The following is a 22,302-nucleotide window of genomic DNA, read 5'->3' as shown; positions in this document are numbered from 1 at the left end:
TGATGGAGAGACAGAGCGAGCAGGAGCAGACAGAAGCATAGTATAAGTAGACATTTCTTTATATTTATATACTGCTCCTGCGACTTGTACTCAGGTGCAGCTTGTAGTCGAAGCCATGAAGTTTAGACATGGGATGTGGTTTATGTGGTTTATCACCTAATCCCATGACGTTCAGGCCTGTCGGGCTTCAGAAGACGTTTTGTCTTTGCGTTGTCCAAAGGGAGGAATGTGAATGTGTGAATGCTGTTAGAATCATCTTTACGTAAAATAAAATCATAATGATAATAAAAGAAATCAGCCATTTACGAAGAGCTTGCTGGAATCTTTAGCGATCTGACGGAATCTTGATGCAAAGCAGAAACTGTAAATTGGGTGTATATGTTCCACAGATGGCCCAAATCCGGCGTGAAAATGCTTCATGGAAATAAACGCTATCAGCACTGAGTCGTTTGCTGTGATACAGTACAATTACAGTGCATAGTACAAGTACATTAGATTATAGAATATGTAACAATCTATTGTGGAGCAGTTTAGGGAAATGTAACAGACCGCATTTAAATGCGTCACTGAGTTGAGAACCAATGAAAAATAAAAGGTCGTCACGAACAGGATTCGAACCTGTGCGGGGAAACCCCATTGGATTTCGAGTCCAACGCCTTAACCTCTCGGCCACCGTGACTACAAGCTGACGTGAAAACCTAAAGGTTTTAGTCATTAGTCACACGTTTGAGCGTGCGCGTGGATTATGCGTGAACACAGATGCCGGTGATTTGGGTTAGGGTTAGGGTTAGAGAGAAAGGTCAGAGTCCAGTCTGACCTGTGTCAGCATAAAATATGTCCAAAGTCCGAGGACACATGTCCACAATGACCAAAAACATCTTCAGCGTTTCTTCATAATTAGATAAAATAATGTGTGTGTGCGCGCACGCGCGTTGTTCGTCTAGCGAGCAAAAAAATACGATTTGAAATGATCAGATTTGATCATTTTATTCCACTGAGCGTCACTGATTGCTCAAGATCGTGTCCTTTCCGAACTCTCGCGTGGAGTTGTGTTTATTTATATCACAGGACTTCCGCATTGCGTTGCCGGAGACTGCGTTTCAATTGGTCCATCGCGACAAGCCCCGCCTTCCCAACAGGAACTCTAATAGCGCAGAGTTTCTGGGGTCTGTCCAACCTCAGAGGACAAAATGATCAACTGGAAGGTACGGAAGCTCGTTTGTCATGTCGCAGAATGTTATCGATTAGTTTACGATATGATTTGTAGTTTAATCCACAACAACTGTTCGTTTGCTTCAAATGCTGCTAACGCACCATGCTAACGCACCATGCTAACAGTGTTGTAGCTTGCAGCTTCACTTTATTCGAGTTTAGCTAACGCCACAGCTAATCCGGGTCAGCCCGGCTCCGCAGCGGGCTGACCAGCGCTACCAGTCCGCTTTAAGACCCAGTAGAACCGAACCGGATCCCGTGGTGGCTCCGCAGCGGGCTGACCAGCGCTACCAGTCCGCTTTAAGACCCAGTAGAACCGAACCGGATCCCGTGGTGGCTCCGCAGCGGGCTGACCAGCGCTACCAGTCCGCTTTAAGACCCAGTAGAACCGAACCGGATCCCGTGGTGGCTCCGCAGCGGGCTGACCAGCGCTACCAGTCCGCTTTAAGACCCAGTAGAACCGGACCGGATCCCGTGGTGGCTCTGCAGCGGGCTGACCAGCGCTACCAGTCCGCTTTAAGACCCAGTAGAACCGAACCGGATCCCGTGGTGGCTCCGCAGCGGGCTGACCAGCGCTACCAGTCCGCTTTAAGACCCAGTAGAACCGAACCGGATCCCGTGGTGGCTCCGCATGCGCCACCTGTTGGAGCTACGAGCTCAGAATACACGTCGTGAGCAGCTGCTTCTTTCTGTCGCACGTCCGCGTCCTCCTGAGACAGCTGAGGGATCGGGAGGGGGGGGGGCTCCGGACTGACCCGGAACCTTCCTCCCTGACGCCAGGGTGAAACCTGTGAAACCGTAAAGGCTCTGCATTGACACTGTCTGTCCCCAGGCGTTGGACAACGTCCCTGTCCTCCTGTACATCCTGGCCCTGAAGACGCTCCTGCTCTGTTTGGCGTTTGCCGGCGTGAAGATCTACCAGAGCAAGAGGGCCGAGGAGGCCCTGAAGAAGGAGCAGGCCGAGAAGAGGAGGCTGGCCCGGCGGACCCAGGAGCTCCTCGACGACCTGAAGGAGGACTGAGAGGAGAGGGGCCCTGTGTGTGTGTGTGTGTGGGGGGGGGGGGGGTCTCACAGGACGGCGTCGCCGTAGAAACCGCTGAACCGACGCTGAGGTGAAGGACATCCGTCCTGCGTCTCCTCCAGACTTGCAGTCGACATAGTTGGACTTTTGAAAAGACGTCCGAAGTCGTTTCCTGCGTGATTTGCTGCCTGGTATGTGAAGCAGGATGGAGGCGGAGCTTGTCATTCTAAATCTCTGACACCGTGATCTGAATTTGCATGTCACACAGCTCGTCTGTGATGCCGTCAGTTACCGTGGCGACCGAGTTGTGGTCAGTAATAATCACAATATTAGGAAGAATAAATTGTGAATATTTTTCAGCCTATTCTGCTTCGTAACTTCTTCAAGACCAAATGAATGACATTAAAATCAGCCAATCAGCATCCTCAGATTAGGACCTGAAACCAGGTGCTGCTGTCGCCATGACGCAGTGGCTCCTCCTACTGGCGGAAAGATTGACAGACGTCGGCCACAGCCTGACGTGTTCGGAACGGAAACGGCGAATGAAATAATTCTTTAATTTTGTGTTTTTGATCAACGTAAACTTTTTTTTTTGCATTAAGACCCTGATGGCTGCCCTTTAGCATGTGTCAGTTTGTGTAAATGACCCCCCCCCCCAACCTGATGCGGTGCCCCGCATGGCACGGGCAGCCACGGGTTCCACGGCTCTGCAGGACGGGACAGAAGCTCGAGCGGATTCCCGTTTCTACAAAGGAGAACACGGGTCGGGGTCGGGGTCGGAGTCGGGGTCGGGGTCGGGGCAGGACGCCAGACGGGACGAAGGGGTCTCGTTCCAGCTCTACTTCAATGGGGATGTTTTTTAAGTTGCATAATATAATTATTCTGTCATCAGTGAGTAATACTCGTGCAATCAAGTCGTGTTTCTTTGCTCGTCTTTGACACAAGTATTTCTCTTTTTTTCAAAATTTTTATGAGTAGTTCAAACATTTCTACCAGAATTTAAAAGGTTAAAATCCTAAATATATATATAACTTTATATTTGATTGTTTCGAGAAGGTTTCAAGCTGTTTAAGTGATGTATGGGAAAAACGCATACAAATACTTATGAATACTGATTTTCAATTGCTGTGGCGCCCCCTGCTGTCCATCTAAAGAATGCTCCATGTGCTTCCAGCCCAGGAAGAAACTGCATTTAATATTACAGATCGTTTTCTAACGAGCGTCGTCTTCTAGCTGAGCCGGTTCCACATCAGAGCATCAACAGATTTGTTCTGTCTTTAATACCGGCTGGAATACTCTCAATCGCATCGCTCCTTCTGTCTTTGCTGCCTTCTGTGACTTCATTTTGACGGCTGTCGGAAACCTCGGATCGATCTCCATTTGGCACCGCAGTCTCAAATCAGGCCCGTTACCAAGAAACCGCTTTTATTTTCATCGCCATAATTTGAGAAGGTTCAGCCTGTGTACGGTGTACGCGATCCTGAAATCTTCAGCGATGTTTTCATACCCCCCCCCCCCCCCCCCACCAGATCAGATTACGATGAGGTACCACTCTGTGGTTCCAGAATCCTGACAAAATAACCCTCCAGAAAGAGAGAGCGGATTTTAACTCATTCAGCGCCATTGACGTCTAAAGAAGTTTTTTCTAACCCAAACATTCATGAATATTTGGTTGTATATGAATGTTTGTGTTTTCACTGTATCCAAATAAAAAAAAAATGTTAGCAGTAGAGTAATTTCAGAGACGAGCATATACGATTCAAATCTGACCTAATCATGACCAGGACAACACACACACACACACACACACACACACACTCCCCATCACACTCCCTCCTCGCCGTGCACGCTGGGGTCAGTGTGGCGCCGTGTCGACGAGCAGCAACTCCTCTGCCTCTCCTCCTCCTGGAGCCGCTCGGTGACGCTGAACAAGGTGAGTTCTTTCCCTCTTGGTTCTTTCCCTCTGGGACTCGTCCCACGCTGGAGGCGTCACTCGTTGACCGTTTGCTGCTGTCGCTTCTGTCTTCGTTTCAGAATTGACTCGTTGCCCCATTGGTGATCTATAACTTATAAGTGCTACCGTGAAGACTCAAAAATAGAATGGAATTTATCGTTATTTGTCCACAAGATTTTAATAAGTCCACAAAGAACAGGCAGAAGTTTATTTTTTTCAATTCAAAAGTTCTGTTTTTGGCGCTGTTGATTACGGAAAAACTACTGGATGGATCTTGCTGGAAAAAGTCTTAGTTCCAATTAAATCTCCAGAGCGATTCAGATTCCCGCCTGGATTAAAAAATCCAAAAAAATCCTGATTTTCCCATTTATGGATTCAAAAATCGGTTAAAAATACAAATCAACTCTGATTTTACTCTTACTTTTTGTGGTTGGTGTATGAAGATACCAAGAACAATCTAGAACCTTTTGATGATCATCCAGATCATCCAGTCATTCCTTGAATCTGTAAATGGGGTTTTAAAGTTTTTTCTTTTTCACCTGACGCCATTCAGGATCCGATGCAGATGTACACCCTGGATGAGACGCCAGCTCATCGCCGGGGCCACACGAAGGACAAACAAACACACACTCACAGGGTCGTAAAGCTCGAACCCCCGCCACGCTGAGGGGCATTTGGGAAGACGTGTAGGATTAGCTACAGGTGGAAAACACACTTCAGAATCTGAAATTCAATTCAATTCAATTCAGTTTTATTTATATAGCGCCAGATCACAACAGGAAGTCATCTCAAGGCACTTTACAGGATTAGCAGGGAAAGACCTGCAGGGAAACACAGAACCCAACTTGACCCACAAGAGCAACGGAGGCAAGGAAAAACTTCCCTTTAACGGGCAGAAACCTTGGACAGAACCTAGGCTCATGGTGGACGGCCATCTGTCTGGCCGGCTGGGTTGAGAGAGAGAGAAAGAGAGAGAGAGAGAGAATGGCAGGTCGGAGACGAGTCAAGGAGATGGATGGGAAGTGATAGTGAGACAGAGCAGGAGCAGACAAAAACTAAATGCTAATGCTAGCGACGTGGACTTCAGTGTTGAGGGACACAGGTCCAGGTTCTGCAGCACCACGGACAGAAGGACCTGAAAGAGAGAGAGGGACAAACAGCGGGAGAGAGCGAACAAGACTACGGGGAATAGAGACATATTGCACACATCTATTTATAACATAAATAATCAGATAAAGGGGGAGGAGCTCAGTGTGTCATGATGTTAAGCCACCAATGCTGCCTAATGACAGCATATTGATTATACTGATTACTGCATTGATTAGTTATAAGCTTTGTTAAAAAGGAAAGTCTTTAATCTACTCTTGAACATAGAGATGGTGTCTGTCTCACGAACCAATCAGGGAGCTGATTCCACAATAAAGGAGCTTGATAACTGAAGCTCCGCCCCCCTGTCTGCTCTTGGAAATTTTTGGAACCACGAGCAGGCCAGCGTTTTGGGACCGCAGGGTTCTAGTGGGGCAATACGGGATAATCATCTCTGTAAGGTAAGGAGGGGCCTGGCCAGTGAGGGCTTTAAAAGTAAGTAGAAGGATTTTATATTCAATCCGTTCCCTAACAGGAAGCCAATGCAGAGACGCCAGAACAGGGGAAATGTGTTCTCTCAGTCTGGTTCCTGTTAGAACACGAGCTGCTGCATTCTGGATCAGCTGGAGATGTTTAATAGACCTTTTTGGGCAGCCGGACAGTAAGGAGTTGCAGTAGTCCAGTCTGGAAGTCACAAAAGCATGGACTATTTTTTCTGCATCTTTTCGGGTTAGTAGGTGCCTGACTTTTGAAATATTCCGAAGGTGAAAGAACGCAGTCCTTGAAACGTGCTTTATCTGGGACTGAAAGGACAGGTCCTGATCAAAGATTACACCCAGATTCTTGGCAGTGGTGCTGGTGGACACTGAGACGCCATCTAGTTCAACTACAACACTAGAACAGACATTTCTGAGATGCTTTGGCCCAAGAACCAGAACCTCAGTTTTATTTAGATTTAATAACAGGAAGTTCTCGGTCATCCAGGAGTTAATGTCCTTAAGGCACGTCTGAAGTCTAACCAACTGATCGACTTTGTCTGGCTGAACTGAAATAAGGAAAGCTACTCAGGAAGGGGTCGGTGCAGCTGCGCGGCTCCTCCAGCCGAGAGCCAAACCGGGGTCGCTGGCGTTGGCCAATCACCAGTGGCCGTTGTTGCATTAATTGCCTTTTTTTTTAAACTGCGGCTACACTCAGTCTATTCAGTCCAGGGAAGGAGTGCGGCCCTCGGCAGATAGCTGGCAGGTTGCACAGAGAGGCCTTTCACCGCGGTCGGAAGGAGCCGAGACGGGCAAACGGGCGTCTCTGAATATTACGACGGGGGAGGCTCTCTGGGCGTCCATTTGCCTCAGCGAACAAATCTCCGTGCACCGGGTTGGTTGGTGATCAATACGCCGACTTGTCGAGGCTGCTGTAATAGTTAGACAGAAAGTAACTATCTGTGAAAGTAACTGTTGATGTGGGAGGACGGGAGGGGATTCACCGGTCGATGTCGAGCATGATATTGGGTTGAAGTCCAAATAAAAGACGGGAAGCTGAAATACATGGATAAAGTACTGGCCCCCGACGTGCCTGGTTATGAATGCAGTAAATGAAATGGAATGCTTTTATTAGTCATCATCTGCTGACACACACAATGAAATCAAATGTTCACCCTAGAACAACGGGCCCCTTGAAACAACCACGCACTAATACGTGCATCAAGGGGCCCTAGCACACGGAGAGGGAGTAGGGTGAAGGCGCCGTGCTCAAGGGCACCTCGGCAGTGCTCTGGAGGCAGACTGGCCCCTCTCCAGTCACCAGCCCACACACCACATCCCACCAGAGCTGGGACTCGAACCGGGGAAGCAGTGGACTTCTCCACTTCCCAGCCCAGGGCCCGACCCACTGAGCCACTGCCGCCCCTCTTTTATTGTATAAAAGAAATACAATAAAATAAATATATACCAAATACATTAATACTTGATATTGTAATATGCAAGACAGCATATTAAGCAGCAGTAGTAAAATACAGCCAATAAAATAGTAAAGTATGGCCCTTTGCACCTGCATTCCCATGAGAGGAACATTTAACAGGCAGACGTTTTGTAGATCTTGTGTGTGCGTGTGTGCGTGTGTGTGTGTGTGTGTGTGCGTGCGTGCGTGCGTGCGTGCGTTATGTCCATCACAAGCTAAGAGACTTGGACCTATCAAAGGTTGGTTTGCTGATGCAGTGAAACGGCGTCTCAAAATGAATGCGTGGCCGAGCAGCAGACGAGGAAGAGGACTGAAATCGTTGCAGCGCTCTTCACCGAGTCGAGGTCACATGTTCACTGCGTTGCCCCGCGTGGCTTTCCTCCCCCAGTCTAAACACACGGGTCACATGTTCACTGCGTTGCCCCGCGTGGCTTTCCTCCCCCAGTCTAAACACACAGGTCACATGTTCACTGCGTTGCCCCGCGTGGCTTTCCTCCCCCAGTCTAAACACACGGGTCACATGTTCACTGCGTTGCCCCGCGTGGCTTTCCTCCCCCAGTCTAAACACACAGGTCACATGTTCACTGCGTTGCCCCGCGTGGCTTTCCTCCCCCAGTCTAAACACACAGGACACATGAATGGGGAAATCTATTTCCAATCTCCTCGTGGCTTTTTAAGCCTATAGGGGTGCTTGTCCAACCGGGGCGGCCGAGAGTGAATGCGCGTTCTTATGAATGAATGAATGCTCCCCTGCCGCCGTTCTCCTTCTGTCCACAGACTGAAGTACCACGGTACCGAAAGGGGATCCACCAATGTTAGCAAGGGCTCTGGGGAAATGTTTGATTCTTGCTTCTGAGGCGACTCACGAGAAGTGTTTCCTGTCTTCCAACAGGTGTTTCCCGAGGACGTGATGGAAGACTGGATGAGGTTGTAACTATGGTTACCTCGGGGTCGTGGGCGAGGCTTCTCTCCTCCTGTGGCCTTGTGCTGGTCGCATGTCTGCCGCAGCAGTCGGCCATGAAACCAGCAGACTGTAGTAGAAGGGCACATCCTGTGGTGTCCTTCCAAGGTGCGGATCAGAACCAGTCTGCTTCACTTCGCTTCAGTCATCTATCCATGATCTGGAAGGACAAGGGCAGAAAATGTCTGCTCATTCAGATCCAAAAACCTTTAGTTTCCCAAACACACCAAAAATGATTTTCCTTGTTTTATCTATGCCTGGCTACAAGTGGAATAGATTCACCAGCATTCTCACATCTTTACATTAGGCTGCATCCAGGGCAACGTTTAGCTTAGCATGGGCAGGATAACGACACCGCTCAGACAATTTGCCTGGTGCCCTGCATGGCCATTGGCCAGCCCTAACCCTTCATTTGCATACAACTCAAACACCCGATTATCCCAGACACTCCTTAGGATCTTAGTCTCTGGAGTATAAGTCGCAGGACCAGCCAAACTGTATGAAAAGGCGCGACTTATAGTCCAGAAAATACGGCATATACTGTCTGAACAGGAGCGTCTGAGCATAGAGGAGACCCCAGCATGGGCTAGCTAGTCATTGTGATTTTGTTTTGTTGTGGTTTTTTGGATTAAGAAAGCTCCGTTGTGTGGAGTCACTTCCGGAATGATCTTGTTCTCATGTCGGTTGGTGTTTCCTCTACTTTGTCATAGTGGATTTGACTTGAAACCACAGGAACGTTCAGCGACACACGTTTTGTGAAAAACATTGAAAGTTGTGATATGGAATGGTGGAACCTGCTTAAATGAGGTTCCGCGTGTCCTTTCAGGCGTCAGCTGCCGGTAAACGGACGCAGGTTTCATTTGGTGCAAACAGAATTCTCACAAAAACATCTCAACAATCTCCCTCAATACTCTTTAATGATTCCCTCATGACTCAGCACTACGTCTTTGATGCTTGTCTGTCCAGTATTGAGGCCACGGATGTCTCAGTTTTCCCATCCTCGTGCAAAGGATTTCTCCCGGCTGGCCCTGGACCTTAGGAGAGACCAACTTGTTGTGGGAGCCAGGTGACACACACACACAAAAAAACTGTGTAAAAAATGTACAGTGTTCAAGAAAAGGAATGCATGGAACAAGCTTGGGAGAGAACGAAGCGATGAGAATCATGACGGCCTCTTCATCTGCGTGTGCTCCTTAATTTGATCATAGGAACTTCCTCTTCAGGCTGACTTTGAGCAACGCGTCCCTCATACAGGTAACATCAGCTTATGCTTATAAATTCAATCCCTTTCTTAATACCAGTACAATTTCAAATTAGTAGCGTTTACTTTTGAAATTTTATTTGTATACCAGTAATTAATGTTGAATGCTTTTTTTTTTTTATCTTTGTTTTTGGCCTCAATATTATTGGGCTTTAATGCTAAGGAAAAAAAACTTCACAGTCTGCAGCGCAAATAAAAGCGGCTGGTGTTCTATTGTTGTTCTAGCCCAGGGGTCGGCAACCTTAAATACTCAGAGGAATGTTCAATTAATTTCATTGTGGGAACCTCAAATAATTTCTGTGCTGAGATGTTGGTTGTGTTAATATGAATAAACACTTCCTGTTTGTTCTGCAGGTGACGGAATGGATGCCTGATGAAGAGACTATGCACTCATGCCTGAGCAAGGGGAAGTCTGAGGTAGCGTGCTGCTCGAGCGCATTCACATCTGGTCTGATCAATGGGTCATCCAATCACAGGACGGCTCTAAAGAGATGATCGTAGAAACACAATCAAGTAGATCCAATTCAATTCAATTCAATCCATTTATTTACAGGTGTAGCAGGGAAAGACAGAACCCAACTTGACCCACAAGAGCAAACACTTTGGCAACGGAGGCAAGGAAAAACTTCCCTTTACCAGGCAGAAACCTTGGACAGAACCTAAGGCTCATAGTGGACGGTCATCTGTCTGGACCAGCTTGGTTGAGAAGGAGAGAGAGAGAGAGGTTGAAAGACAGAGACAAGGACAAAGCGGGAGAGACAGAGACAAGTACAGGTAGGAGGAGAGTCAAAACAAGTAGATGGGTAGAGAAGGGAAAGGGAGACGGTATCAGAAGGTTGATGGGTAGATGCCCTACATGTCAAAAGGGACTTGGGCAAGTTGCTCCTCATTATTGCTTCCAGTGATTGTTCCTTTGATGCGTGATTGGCCGCACCCAATGAGGAGGTGGGGCATTGCACCATACAAACGCCAAAGAGTTTGGACAAACAGTCCAAAGAAAAAAACACACTCCTGTTCACACTGCAGGACGACATCAGGATGTGGTCTCAGTGATTGAGTCTGTTCTGTGCTGGTATTTGTCTGCAGGAGGAGTGTCAGAACTACATCCGGGTTTTGCTGATAAGGGGGTCGGTACTCTTCACATGTGGGACCAATGCTTTCAGCCCCGTCTGCATAACTAGGCAGGTTGGTACGACAGTTTCCACTGAGGTCACACACTTGCGCCTTACGTCATCCACCAACAGCTCAGCCCCTTGACGGTTTGGCTAACTCCATTGTAGAAGATATTGCAATCCTCACGTTTGCAGTTCTGCCAGAAAGACAGACTTAAGCGGAAACGAGCGTTGTACTGCAGCGTTCATTTTTTTCATTCAACGTTTCTGTCCTACACTTTTGTCTAGCTTGGTAACATCAGTCAGGTGCTGAACACGGTAAACGGTGTTGCCCGATGTCCCTACGACCCAAGCCACAATTCCACTGCCATGGTAACGGAGAAGGGCGATTTCTATGCTGCTACGGTGATCGACTTCTCTGGACGTGACCCTGTCATCTACAGGAGCCTGGGGAACATGCCGCCCCTGCGCACCGTCCAGTACAACTCCAGATGGCTCAGTGGTGAACGAGGCACCACACCAGTTTTTCCTGTCAGCATTGTACTACCTCTGTGGATTTTGCATCGTCATTATATACACACATGTATCTTTCTTTTACAGAGCCTAACTTTGTCTCTGTGTATGAGATCGGCCGGTTTGCCTACTTCTTCCTGAGAGAAACTGCCGTTGAAAATGACTGTGGGAAGATGGTGTTCTCTCGCGTGGCAAGGGTCTGCAAGAACGATATAGGTGGACGCTTCCTTTTGGAGGACACTTGGACTACATTCACGAAGGCCCGGCTCAACTGCTCCCGCTCGGGAGAAATCCCCTTTTACTACAACGAGCTGCAGAGCACCTTTTACTTGCCAGAACTGGGCCTCATCTATGGGATCTTCACCACCAATGTGTGAGTAATAGGATGAACGCACGCAACCTCTGAATTGATACGGATATTAGGATTAAAGTCAATTCAATTTGATTTCTCTGGAGCCAGATCACAACAGAAAGTCGTCTCAAGGCACTTTACAGGAGTAGCAGGGAAAGACAGAACCCAACTTGACCTTGTACTTGTACTGTAACACATTCTATTGTTAGAATGTTAAAGCAGTACAAGTACAGTCAATCTAATAAATGTAGGTACACACATCATCATCACCCACAAGAGCAAGCACTTTGGCACCGGAGGCAAGGAAAAACTTCCCTTTAATAGGCAGAAACCTTGGACAGAACCCAACTTGTCCCACAAGATCAAGCACTTTGGAAATGGAAAGCTTTTAATGTTAGTGTCATCACAGTGCAAGTACAGTGCAACAATGAAACAAGAGACGGAGGCAGGGGAAAACTTCCCATTAACAGGCAGAAACCTTGAACAGAACCTAAGGCTCATAGTGGGCAGCCATCTGTTTTGATCGATGAACTTCTTCTTCATGTGGACGGTGTAAATCAAATGGAGGGGAATGAGCTGCTCGGTGGAAGTCTGTGCTTTCTGGCTGCTTTTCGAGTTATTCATTCATTAATTTGCTTAACCGCTTAATCTGAAATCGGTGTAGCGGGTAACTAATAATTATCGCAATTAAAACAAAATGGGTTTGAAATGTTTCAGTTTGTGTAAGGAATGTAAAATGTGGTCAAGTTTCTCTTTTTGAAGTCAATTAAAGGGAAAATGTTATTTTTCATCAATTTTCTTGTAAATGAGACAATCGGGTCACGGGAGTTGCTGGAGCCAATCCCAGCTTTTATTTAATCTATTTTACGATTAATTTCTCACTCTGACTGTGCATCCTTTAGGAACAGTATATCAGCTTCTGCCGTCTGTGCCTTCAACCTGAGCGCCATTGTCCAGGCTTTCAACGGATCCTTTCATTCTCAGGAGAACCCCCGCACCGCCTGGCTCTCCACTCCAAACCCCACACCCAATTTTCAGGTCCTAACAAATCTAAAGTTGAACAAAAAAAGGATTCCACATAGCTGGTTTCTCCGTGAATGTTATGAGTAGATGTGAGAATGGCAGCAACACGTCTACCCCTTTCACACTACCGCCATCTCTGATTTACCTGAGGCATGTTTCTGAAGTCAACAGTCCTCTCAGCAATGTCCTGTGCACCTCATATTGATCTGTTTTAAAAGAAGAAAATTAAGACAAAACATGTATAATAATACAGACTGTGGAGATTCAATGCAATTTCTTTAGCGCCAGATCACAACATAAAGTCATCTCAAGGCACTTTGCAGGAGTAGCAGGAAAGACCTGCCGGGAAAGACAGAACCCAACTTGACCCACAAGAGCAAGAACTTTGGCGACAGAGGCAGGGAAAGACTTCCCTTTAACAGGCAGAAACATTGGACAGAACCTAAGGCTCATAGTGGGCAGCCATCTGTTTTGACAGGTTGGGTTGGGTTGAGAGAGAGAGAGAGAGAGAGAGACCCAGATCCCAAGTTGTGGAACAAGTTGGGATCTGTCTTTCCCTGCTAATCCTGTAAAGTTCTTTGAGATAACCTTTTGTTATGGCACTACAGAAATAAAAATGAATTGAGTTGAAGTCATTCCATATCCCTGACTCCTTCCCCTCCTTCCTGGCTGCAGTGTGGGACACTGGAAGAGGGAGGCCCTGGGGGGAACCTGACCGTGCGGCGCCTCCAGGATGCCCAGAGACTCTTCCTGATGAATGATGCCGTTCAACCAGTCACAGTCGACCCTCTGCTCACGCAGGACAACCTGCGCTTCTCCAGGATGGTCGTGGACGTGGTGCGGGGCCTGGACACCCTCTACCATGTCATGTTTATCGGCACTGGTGAGCACGAGAGACGAGAGCCTCAGACGATATTTAAGATGAAACACATTCGCATTGCGATTTGAAAGCAGCTGAATTTATTTGTGTTTGTTTGCGTCCCAGAATGTTAATTCTTGTTCGTCTTGTCCAATCAGAGCACGGCACCATCCTGAAGTCTCTGTCTATAGCCAAAAGAAGTGTACACGGCTGCTACCTGGAGGAGCTCCGGATCCTGCCTGATGGGAAAATCAGCACAATCAGGAGCCTGCAAATCCTCCACAGTGACAGATCATTGTTTGTCGGGCTTGATGATCAGCTGGTGAAGATCCCCTTAGAGCGCTGCTCCAGCTATCCGTCTGAACGGTACGATCCGATAGAGCTTCAGAAGTACGGCAGATTGACTTTCTAATTCAGCAACTCCAACTTCATGCTTGTCAGTCATTGCGTGGAGGCTCGAGACCCCTACTGTGGATGGGATCACGAGCAGAAGCGCTGCACCACCATTGAGGACAGCTCCAACTCTGGCCAGTGGACCCAGAACATTACGGACTGCCCAGTAAGGCGCACATCGTTTGTTGGTAAATGTGACTTACTTATGTGCATTTGGCACGGACTTTAAACCCCCTTAAATCCTGTCTGGAGGTTAGGAACCTGACACAGGATGGCAGATTTGGAGTTTGGGCACCTTGGCAGCCTTGTAACCATGACGATGGAGAGGGGTTTGTCAGTAGCTGCATGTGCCGATCCCGCTCATGCGACGGACCTGTGGCCCGGTGTGGTGGGCTTGAATGTAAGGGCTCACCTATCCAGGTGGCGAACTGTTCCAGGTGTGTTTCTTTCTGCAGACATTGATGCTCCCAACCTGAAAATCCGCACCATAATAATGGTTTTAGCAATTGTGCTAAATTCAGTACAGTACTGAGAGGGGGGGGGGGGGGTGTCTAATAATCCAAATGACAAAACAAAATCACAGCCAAAAGAAAACCAAGGTGTGACGGACTGGAAATACAAAACGCAAAAAAAATCCGAAATCAGTCACCATCAAAAGACAAAAAAAAATCAAAACTTAACTTTGGCAGAGAACAGAATGACATCACAGAGCAAAACCCCACGAATAGAGCACAGAGCAAAACACCATTAATAGAGCACAGAGCAAAACCCCATTAATAGAGCACAGAGCAAAACACCATTAATAGAGCACAGAGCAAAACCCCATTAATAGAGCACAGAGCAAAACACCATTAATAGAGCACAGAGCAAAACACCATTAATAGAGCACAGAGCAAAACCCCATTAATAGAGCACAGAGCAAAACACCATTAATAGAGCACAGAGCAAAACCCCACGAATAGAGCACAGAGCAAAACACCATTAATAGAGCTCAGAGCAAAACACCATTAATAGAGCACAGAGCAAAACACCACGAATAGAGCACAGAGCAAAACACCATTAATAGAGCACAGAGCAAAACACCACGAATAGAGCACAGAGCAAAAGACCATGAATAGAGCACAGAGCAAAACACCATTAATAGAGCACAGAGCAAAACACCATTAATAGAGCACAGAGCAAAACACCACGAATAGAGCACAGAGCAAAAGACCATGAATAGAGCACAGAGCAAAACACCATTAATAGAGCACAGAGCAAAACACCACGAATAGAGCACAGAGCAAAACACCATTAATAGAGCACAGAGCAAAACACCACGAATAGAGCACAGAGCAAAAGACCATGAATAGAGCACAGAGCAAAACACCATTAATAGAGCACAGAGCAAAACACCATTAATAGAGCACAGAGCAAAACACCATTAATAGAGCACAGAGCAAAACCCCACGAATAGAGCACAGAGCAAAACACCACGAATAGAGCACAGAGCAAAACACCATGAATAGAGCACAGAGCAAAAGACCATGAATAGAGCACAGAGCAAAACACCATTAATAGAGCACAGAGCAAAACACCATTAATAGAGCACAGAGCAAAACACCATTAATAGAGCACAGAGCAAAACCCCATAAATAGAGCACAGAGCAAAACACCACAAATAGAGCACAGAGCAAAACACCACAAATAGAGCACAGAGCAAAACACCACGAATAGAGCACAGAGCACAACACCATGAATAGAGCACAGAGCAAAACACCATTAATAGAGCACAGAGCAAAACACCACGAATAGAGCACAGAGCAAAAGACCATGAATAGAGCACAGAGCAAAACACCATTAATAGAGCACAGAGCAAAACACCATTAATAGAGCACAAAGCAAAACACCATTAATAGAGCACAGAGCAAAACCCCATTAATAGAGCACAGAGCAAAACACCATTAATAGAGCACAGAGCAAAACCCCACGAATAGAGCACAGAGCAAAACACCATTAATAGAGCTCAGAGCAAAACACCATGAATAGAGCACAGAGCAAAACACCACGAATAGAGCACAGAGCAAAACACCATGAATAGAGCACAGAGCAAAACACCATGAATAGAGCACAGAGCAAAACACCATGAATAGAACACAGAGCAAAACACCATGAATAGAACACAGAGCAAAACACCACGAATAGAGCACAGAGCAAAACACCACAAATAGAACACAGAGCAAAACACCACGAATAGAGCACAGAGCAAAACACCACAACTAGAGCACAGAGCAAAACACCACAAATAGAGCACGGAGCAAAACACCACGAATAGAGCACAGAACAAAACACCACGAATAGAGCACAGAGCAAAACACCACGAATAGAGCACAGAGCAAAACACCACGAATAGAGCGCAGAGCAAAACACCACGAATAGAGCACAGAGCACAACACCACGAATAGAGCACAGAGCAAAACACCACAAATAGAGCACAGAGCAAAACACCACGAATAGAGCACAGAGCAAAACACCACGAATAGAGCACAGAGCAAAACACCATGAATAGAGCACAGAGCAAAACACCACAAATAGAGCACAGAGCAAAACACCATGAATAGAGCACAGAGCAAAACACCACAAATAGAGCACAGAGCAAAACACCACGAATAGAGCACAGAGCAAAACACCACGAATAGAGCACAGAGCAAAACACCACGAATAGAGCACAGAGCAAAACACCACGAATAGAGCACAGAGCAAAACACCACAACTAGAGCACAGAGCAAAACACCACGAATAGAGCACAGAGCACAACACCATTAATAGAGCACAGAGCAAAACACCATGAATAGAGCACAGAGCACAACCCCACAAATAGAGCACAGAGCAAAACACCACGAATAGAGCACAGAGCAAAACACCATGAATAGAGCACAGAGCACAACCCCACAAATAGAGCACAGAGCAAAACACCACGAATAGAGCACAGAGCAAAACACCATGAATAGAGCACAGAGCACAACCCCACAAATAGAGCACAGAGCAAAACACCATGAATAGAGCACAGAGCACAACCCCACAAATAGAGCACAGAGCAAAACACCACAAATAGAGCACAGAGCAAAACACCACAAATAGAGCACAGAGCACAACACCATGAATAGAGCACAGAGCAAAACACCACAAATAGAGCACAGAGCAAAACACCGTGAATAGAACACAGAGCAGGCACAAGAGAAAAGCAGAATCTGGTAGCCGGAGAACACGTGAGCAGTAATTTAAATGATCTGGTGATGGGAAGATGGATCACAGGTGCGCCTGGTCCGCTCTGCCAATCCTTCCTCAGCCACGCTCACTGCTGAGAGAGAGAACAGAGATGAATATCAGGAAGTGCAAGGAAGATAAATAATAAAAATAAACTAACCGAAAACCAAACCCTGACAGAAATAAGTCTGAAAATAGTTCCACAACACGACAAAACCCTTTATTTATAAATACTCATACTAAATGTGATAAATAATCACATTTGATGAATGGAGTATCTAGAAAGCAATTTGATGATTGTACGTTTGCTAGAATGTTGAGTGGATTATTCAAGTATGGACAAAGGAAGGAACGGCTGTTCAGCTTTCCTGCGCCCATCTCTGCTGTGAGAGTCCCGTGTTTGATGTTCCCATCCACTAACGCATTGCATTCAAACACAATACCTCCAGTCATTGAACACGATTGCCCTTGACTTGCCTTCTGCTCCTCAGGAATGGCGGCTGGACTCCGTGGTCATCGTGGGGGCGATGCAGCAGCAGTTGTGGGGTGGGATTTGAGGTGCGGCGGCGGTACTGCAACGACCCGTCACCTCGCCATGGCGGTCGAGTCTGCGTTGGCCAGGGTCGAGAGGAGAGGTGAGGCTAGTCCCGAGGCTAGGTGCGCCACTTACTGCTAATCGCTACTGCAAAACGGAACTACACCAGCAGCGCTCCTGTAGTAACCGTCTCTGCATTCACAGGCTGTGCAATGAGAAGGAACCTTGTCCTCTGCCGGCGCTGTGGACAGCATGGGGGACTTGGTCTCAGTGCAGTACTGAATGTGGAGGGGGGGTGCATTCCAGGACCAGACTCTGCCAGAAGGGAACCAGCTGTGCTGGATGCTCCGCGGTAATATAATGTTTGTATGTGATTGAAGTCTCCGGATCTTTCCACGCGGATCTAAAACTGGCCAGCGAAGGTAGACAAGGGCAAGAGAACTTTACCGGATCTTCTGGTTTCTGGAGGCTTGGATTGTGCTGAATGTAAAATGTAGACGACTTTTAATCCCCACCTTCTTTAATGAGGTTATTTGAAGGATTTCATGCTGTTGTTTTGTTGTTTTGTTGTGACGTTCCGTGTTTTGTGGACTTCACAGAAGACTCTACTGGCGTGGGGACGAGCAGTTTAAGAAATCCATTATTTAGGCTCCTTTCTTGTTTTGGAAAACGTGCTGAAAAAAACAGCGACGTATTCTTGTGTGTGTTTCTGATTGTTGTTTGCCTCCTGGTTTTCCAGGAGTATAAAGCTTGCAACCTGGCGGCGTGCCCGGAGGTTCGGCGCAACACCCCCTGGACACCATGGATACCAGTGAACGTCAGTCGGGATGGGTCAAGGCAGGAACGGAGATTCAGGTACACCTGCCGCGTGCTTCTGCCCAATCCTCAGCAGCTTGAGCTGGGCAGGAAGAGGGTGGAGACTCGGCTCTGCCCCGACGACGGTTCTGGAGCCTGCCGGGCTGACTGTGAGTACCGGACGGGAACAGTGAGGCATTAGCTCAAAGTGAATGACTTACTCACAGAAAGCTACCTCTGATAATGCAAACGAACATTTTGTATGCATTGCAAGTGCTGGTTGTGGACAAAGTGAAGGCAAGAGCGCACTGGGGATCGTGGGAAATGTGGTCCGGCTGCTCTCGCCATTGTTCGGGAGGCTACCGAACCCGCAAACGTAGCTGCTTGATGGCCGAGGGCAGGGCCAACCTCAGCGCCTGTCGAGGATCCCCGGTTGAGCATCAGGACTGCGCTGAACCCTGTCCAGGTGAAGGTCGGCCTCGCTGTCGGGGCGTTCTGAACGAAGCTCGTTATTTATACAGGTTGTGCGTGTTCCAGTGAGAGGAGCCTGGTCTTGCTGGTCCTCCTGGTCCCAGTGCTCAGCTGGCTGTGGGAGTGGACAGTCCCAGCGGACTCGAACCTGCAGCAATCCACGTCCTGTCCGCGGAGGAGACGTCTGCTTAGGCCTGAATACCGAAGAGGCGCTTTGCAATACACACGCATGTGAAGGTATGACAGCACAAAACGACATTTTGGGGCGCCGGCTTCTGGATCGTGTGACGTCTAATGTCCAAAGCGGAACGTCTCACTGGAGCTGACGGCCGAGAAGCCCTTCAATGACGAGACCTGCTGATTCATTCTGCTTCTCAAGCTTAAGTTATGCTGCTAGTAGAAATGAGCTTTAATGATTCCATGATTTAATGATGACTGTTCAAATCTCGCTGAATTATACTATTTTCTCTTTTTAAAGTCATTTCATACAACTGCATGAAGGAAGTCAAAGAAGATTTGGCAAAGTTGTGTTGGTATAGACTTAATTTGACTGAACACCGTATTTTGCAGACTATAAGTCTCACTTTGTTTGTCATAGTTTGGCTGCTCCTGCGGCAGCAAACCCCCAGCTAGCCGTGGTTCCAACTCAAGAATCCGCAATAATTCTTTCATCGTTCCTTCTCGAACAAGCTGAATGTCGGGCGGGGGCTGTGATAATGACAGCCTGCAGCACCGAGGGGGGGGGGGTGGACCAGGAGGCTGAAGCAAGTCTCTGCCAGGGCATCATCACCCAGTCCTGAACTAATATAACTGCTTGTCATTGTTGTTTGAGGCCACAGAACAGTATTCATCTTACCTCTCTCTCTTTTAATCGCTGTCTCCGTGTCCCTTTAGTGATGCCGCCTGGACAGGAAGATCAGACCTGTGGAAGTAAGCGAGAACAAGTGCTGACTCGCCAGGCCGTCACGCCTCACCATTCCACTTTGTTCCAATCTCACATACATCTCATGTATATATATATATATATGTGTGTACTTATATCTGGGGCTAAACACAGAACTTGGACCCGAATGCGAGATGCAAAAAGTCAGTCTTTTACAGAAGTGTTTAAAGCAGGTAAATTACGAATCCCTAACTGTAAAGGAAAAGCCATGCAAGGACCAGCTTGTCAGGTGATGATGAAACCACCCCCAACCTGACCTGCCCCCCCCCTTGCTGTAGAATGTTTGTACTTTGGATGAGGCACATTGTGCTCAAGCTCTAACTGCGATACCGACTTCTTCCTGGTGGATATGGTGCTCAGTGTGGATGTGGTGTTTCAAAGCAACCCCCCCTGTCTCCGGGGTTACCGCTGTAGCAGCACAATGCCCATACAGCACTAATCCCGACACGAGCTCCACACCCCACCTTTCAGCCTTCCTGTCTAACGCTTCCCTTCATTTGGGTCGCCCCTGTGCTTCCAGCCTTTACTCTGTTCCAGTTGGCAGCTGTGGGCTCGGCCAGCTTCTTTGCCGCAGCATTGCTTTCAGCTCTTGCCTATTCCTCCTGCCACCGCCGGAACCAGACTCCAGCAGAGCCGGCAGCCACCCACCCAGGCACGCCCAATCACCTCGCCTACAGCAAGCCAGGCAACGCCACGCCAAAGAACGAACGATGCATCCCTATGGAGTTTAAGGTGAGCCGCGTGAGTCTCCTGTTGCCGTTCATTAGATACGAGCTTTCAGGCTAAAGCTGTGGAAACAGCAGCCTGTAAAGGTATGCCCTGGAAAAGTGATATTGCTATAGCAGCAATGGCTCACTAATTTCTGGATCCTTATTTATGGTGCAAAAGTTTCAGCGTCGTCGAGCTGTCTGGTAGGAAAATACACAATGAGAGAGTCAGGAAGTGACATCATTGATGTCTCGAATCAAACGTCTTTGTCCCCACAACTACAGACACTAAACAAGAACAATCTCCGTGTGATCGATGGCGCCTGCAGCCACTTCCCCGCCCCACTTCCCTTCAGCAGCAGGTTCCCCACCGCCTGCTACCCCACTGGCCTGGCCAAGCTGGACTTTCATGCAGACGCCCCTTGCAGGACCTGCATGCACAGCTGAAAGAGGGCAAACCAGGAATCACCATGCATCAGAACATCTGGATCTGAACATCTGGATCTGAAGGTCCAGTCAAGGGGTTCAAGACATTAAAGCCTCACTTAACATACGAAGATCTGACAGGAAGCAGATCCTCGATTTGAATGTTCGTGAGAGCTAAGTGAATGCAATTTCAATTTCTGTGAATCTGCAAATTGAAATGCTACGAGCATTCTCATTGGTCGAAATTCTTTCGTATTCATCTAATCCGTAAGAAGAAAAAAACTCACTACAGTTATTTGTATTTCCTGTTCATTGAAAAAAACGTTGCTAAATTGCATCAAATTGAGATCATTTTCAGTGGCAATGCGAACAAGAGGGCAGCATAGTGGCGCAGTGGGTAGCGCTGTCGCCTCACAGCAAGAAGGTTCCAGGTTTGATTCCTTTCTGTCTGGAGTTTGTTTGTAATTCAATTTGAATTAAAATCCGCTGGTACTACAGTACAGTAGTATAAATACAGAACTTGTATATTGTACAATGTGAATGCATGCTTCACCAAAATTGCTGTGTACATGTTTGTTTACTCAAGTTATTCATGTGTTCTGTTGGCAAACTGTTTTTTCATGTATTTAAATGTATACTAAGAAAATAAAGTGTTAATAAAAATACATTGAACAAATTAAAGACCATCCATTTTTATTTCTGATGGAGGCTAATGCAGATTCGCATTTGCAGATACTTTCTGGGGCCAAATTATGATCCATGAACCTTTGAGAGCGAAGCTAAGTTTAGTTGAAACAAATATTTATCTCGCTTCATGTGACCTGAAAGAAAATGAGAGTCCACAAACATAAAGAAGATATCTGTAAATTAGGTCAGCGGGTCAGGAATGACCGTCAATGAACTATTTATTGAAGATGAACATTTCTGGTCATTGTTTTGTTTTTGTTTTTTAAATAAAGTTTTATTTCAAAGCGAATTGGCATACAAGCGGTGTATAAAGATCACATAACAATTGCTATGGGGTAATATTCAAAAGTATATACATTAAAATACTTTGTAGGTGATACAGATATTAAATAATAGTAATAATTAATTATCTTGTCTTATTGTGCAGGTTTGGTCAAAGGGAGCTGCTTTATTTCCTGAATCGAGGCAAACGATTCCTCCGTGCAGCGGCCCAATCATTCGGGAATATCTCCAACAGGCCATGCGACAGCGACCCCGTGACTGGGAACCACCCACGGGGTCGCTGTCGCATGTGTGTGTGTGTGTGTGTGTGTAAATGTGATGCATGGATCGGGTGCCGTCCCGCAGGCGGGATTGCTGCAGTGATTGATTCCTGTAACAACAAATAAACTACTTGAATTTAAATATAGGAGTGGGGGCGTGGCCTCTTTTTTTTCCCAACCAAGGAATGATTTTAGTGAAAAATATATGATTGCAATCAACTTAGAATCATGAAAACCCTGAGTTTGACCC

At 47.0% G+C, this 22,302-nt stretch overlaps 1 protein-coding gene and 1 non-coding gene across 2 annotated transcripts; one reads left to right on the top strand and one right to left on the bottom strand.

The window, feature by feature from the left end:
- Positions 1 to 597: 597 nt before the first annotated feature.
- Positions 598 to 679, bottom strand: trnas-cga (transfer RNA serine (anticodon CGA)). Its single transcript has one exon. It is a non-coding gene; the product is annotated as a tRNA-Ser (tRNA).
- A 7,447-nt stretch (positions 680 to 8,126) lies between these two features.
- Positions 8,127 to 20,957, top strand: LOC137911978 (semaphorin-5B-like). Its single transcript, XM_068756324.1, is given in 22 exon segments — positions 8,127 to 8,295; positions 9,154 to 9,253; positions 9,396 to 9,441; positions 9,803 to 9,865; positions 10,535 to 10,633; positions 10,849 to 11,062; positions 11,161 to 11,446; positions 12,328 to 12,463; positions 13,124 to 13,331; positions 13,466 to 13,673; positions 13,749 to 13,866; positions 13,953 to 14,137; positions 17,438 to 17,581; positions 17,686 to 17,833; positions 18,221 to 18,446; positions 18,551 to 18,742; positions 18,814 to 19,003; positions 19,447 to 19,482; positions 19,484 to 19,569; positions 19,642 to 19,677; positions 20,211 to 20,422; positions 20,683 to 20,957. Coding segments are annotated over 22 exon segments (3,228 nt in total). The 5' UTR covers positions 8,127 to 8,162; the 3' UTR covers positions 20,845 to 20,957.
- The last annotated feature ends 1,345 nt before the right edge of the window (positions 20,958 to 22,302 follow it).

The sequence above is a fragment of the Brachionichthys hirsutus genome, chromosome 24, assembly GCF_040956055.1.
Source record: "Brachionichthys hirsutus isolate HB-005 chromosome 24, CSIRO-AGI_Bhir_v1, whole genome shotgun sequence".
NCBI lineage: Eukaryota > Metazoa > Chordata > Actinopteri > Lophiiformes > Brachionichthyidae > Brachionichthys > Brachionichthys hirsutus.
Note: the sequence above shows the minus strand (reverse complement) of the source record. Positions and strands in the feature narration are given on the sequence as shown.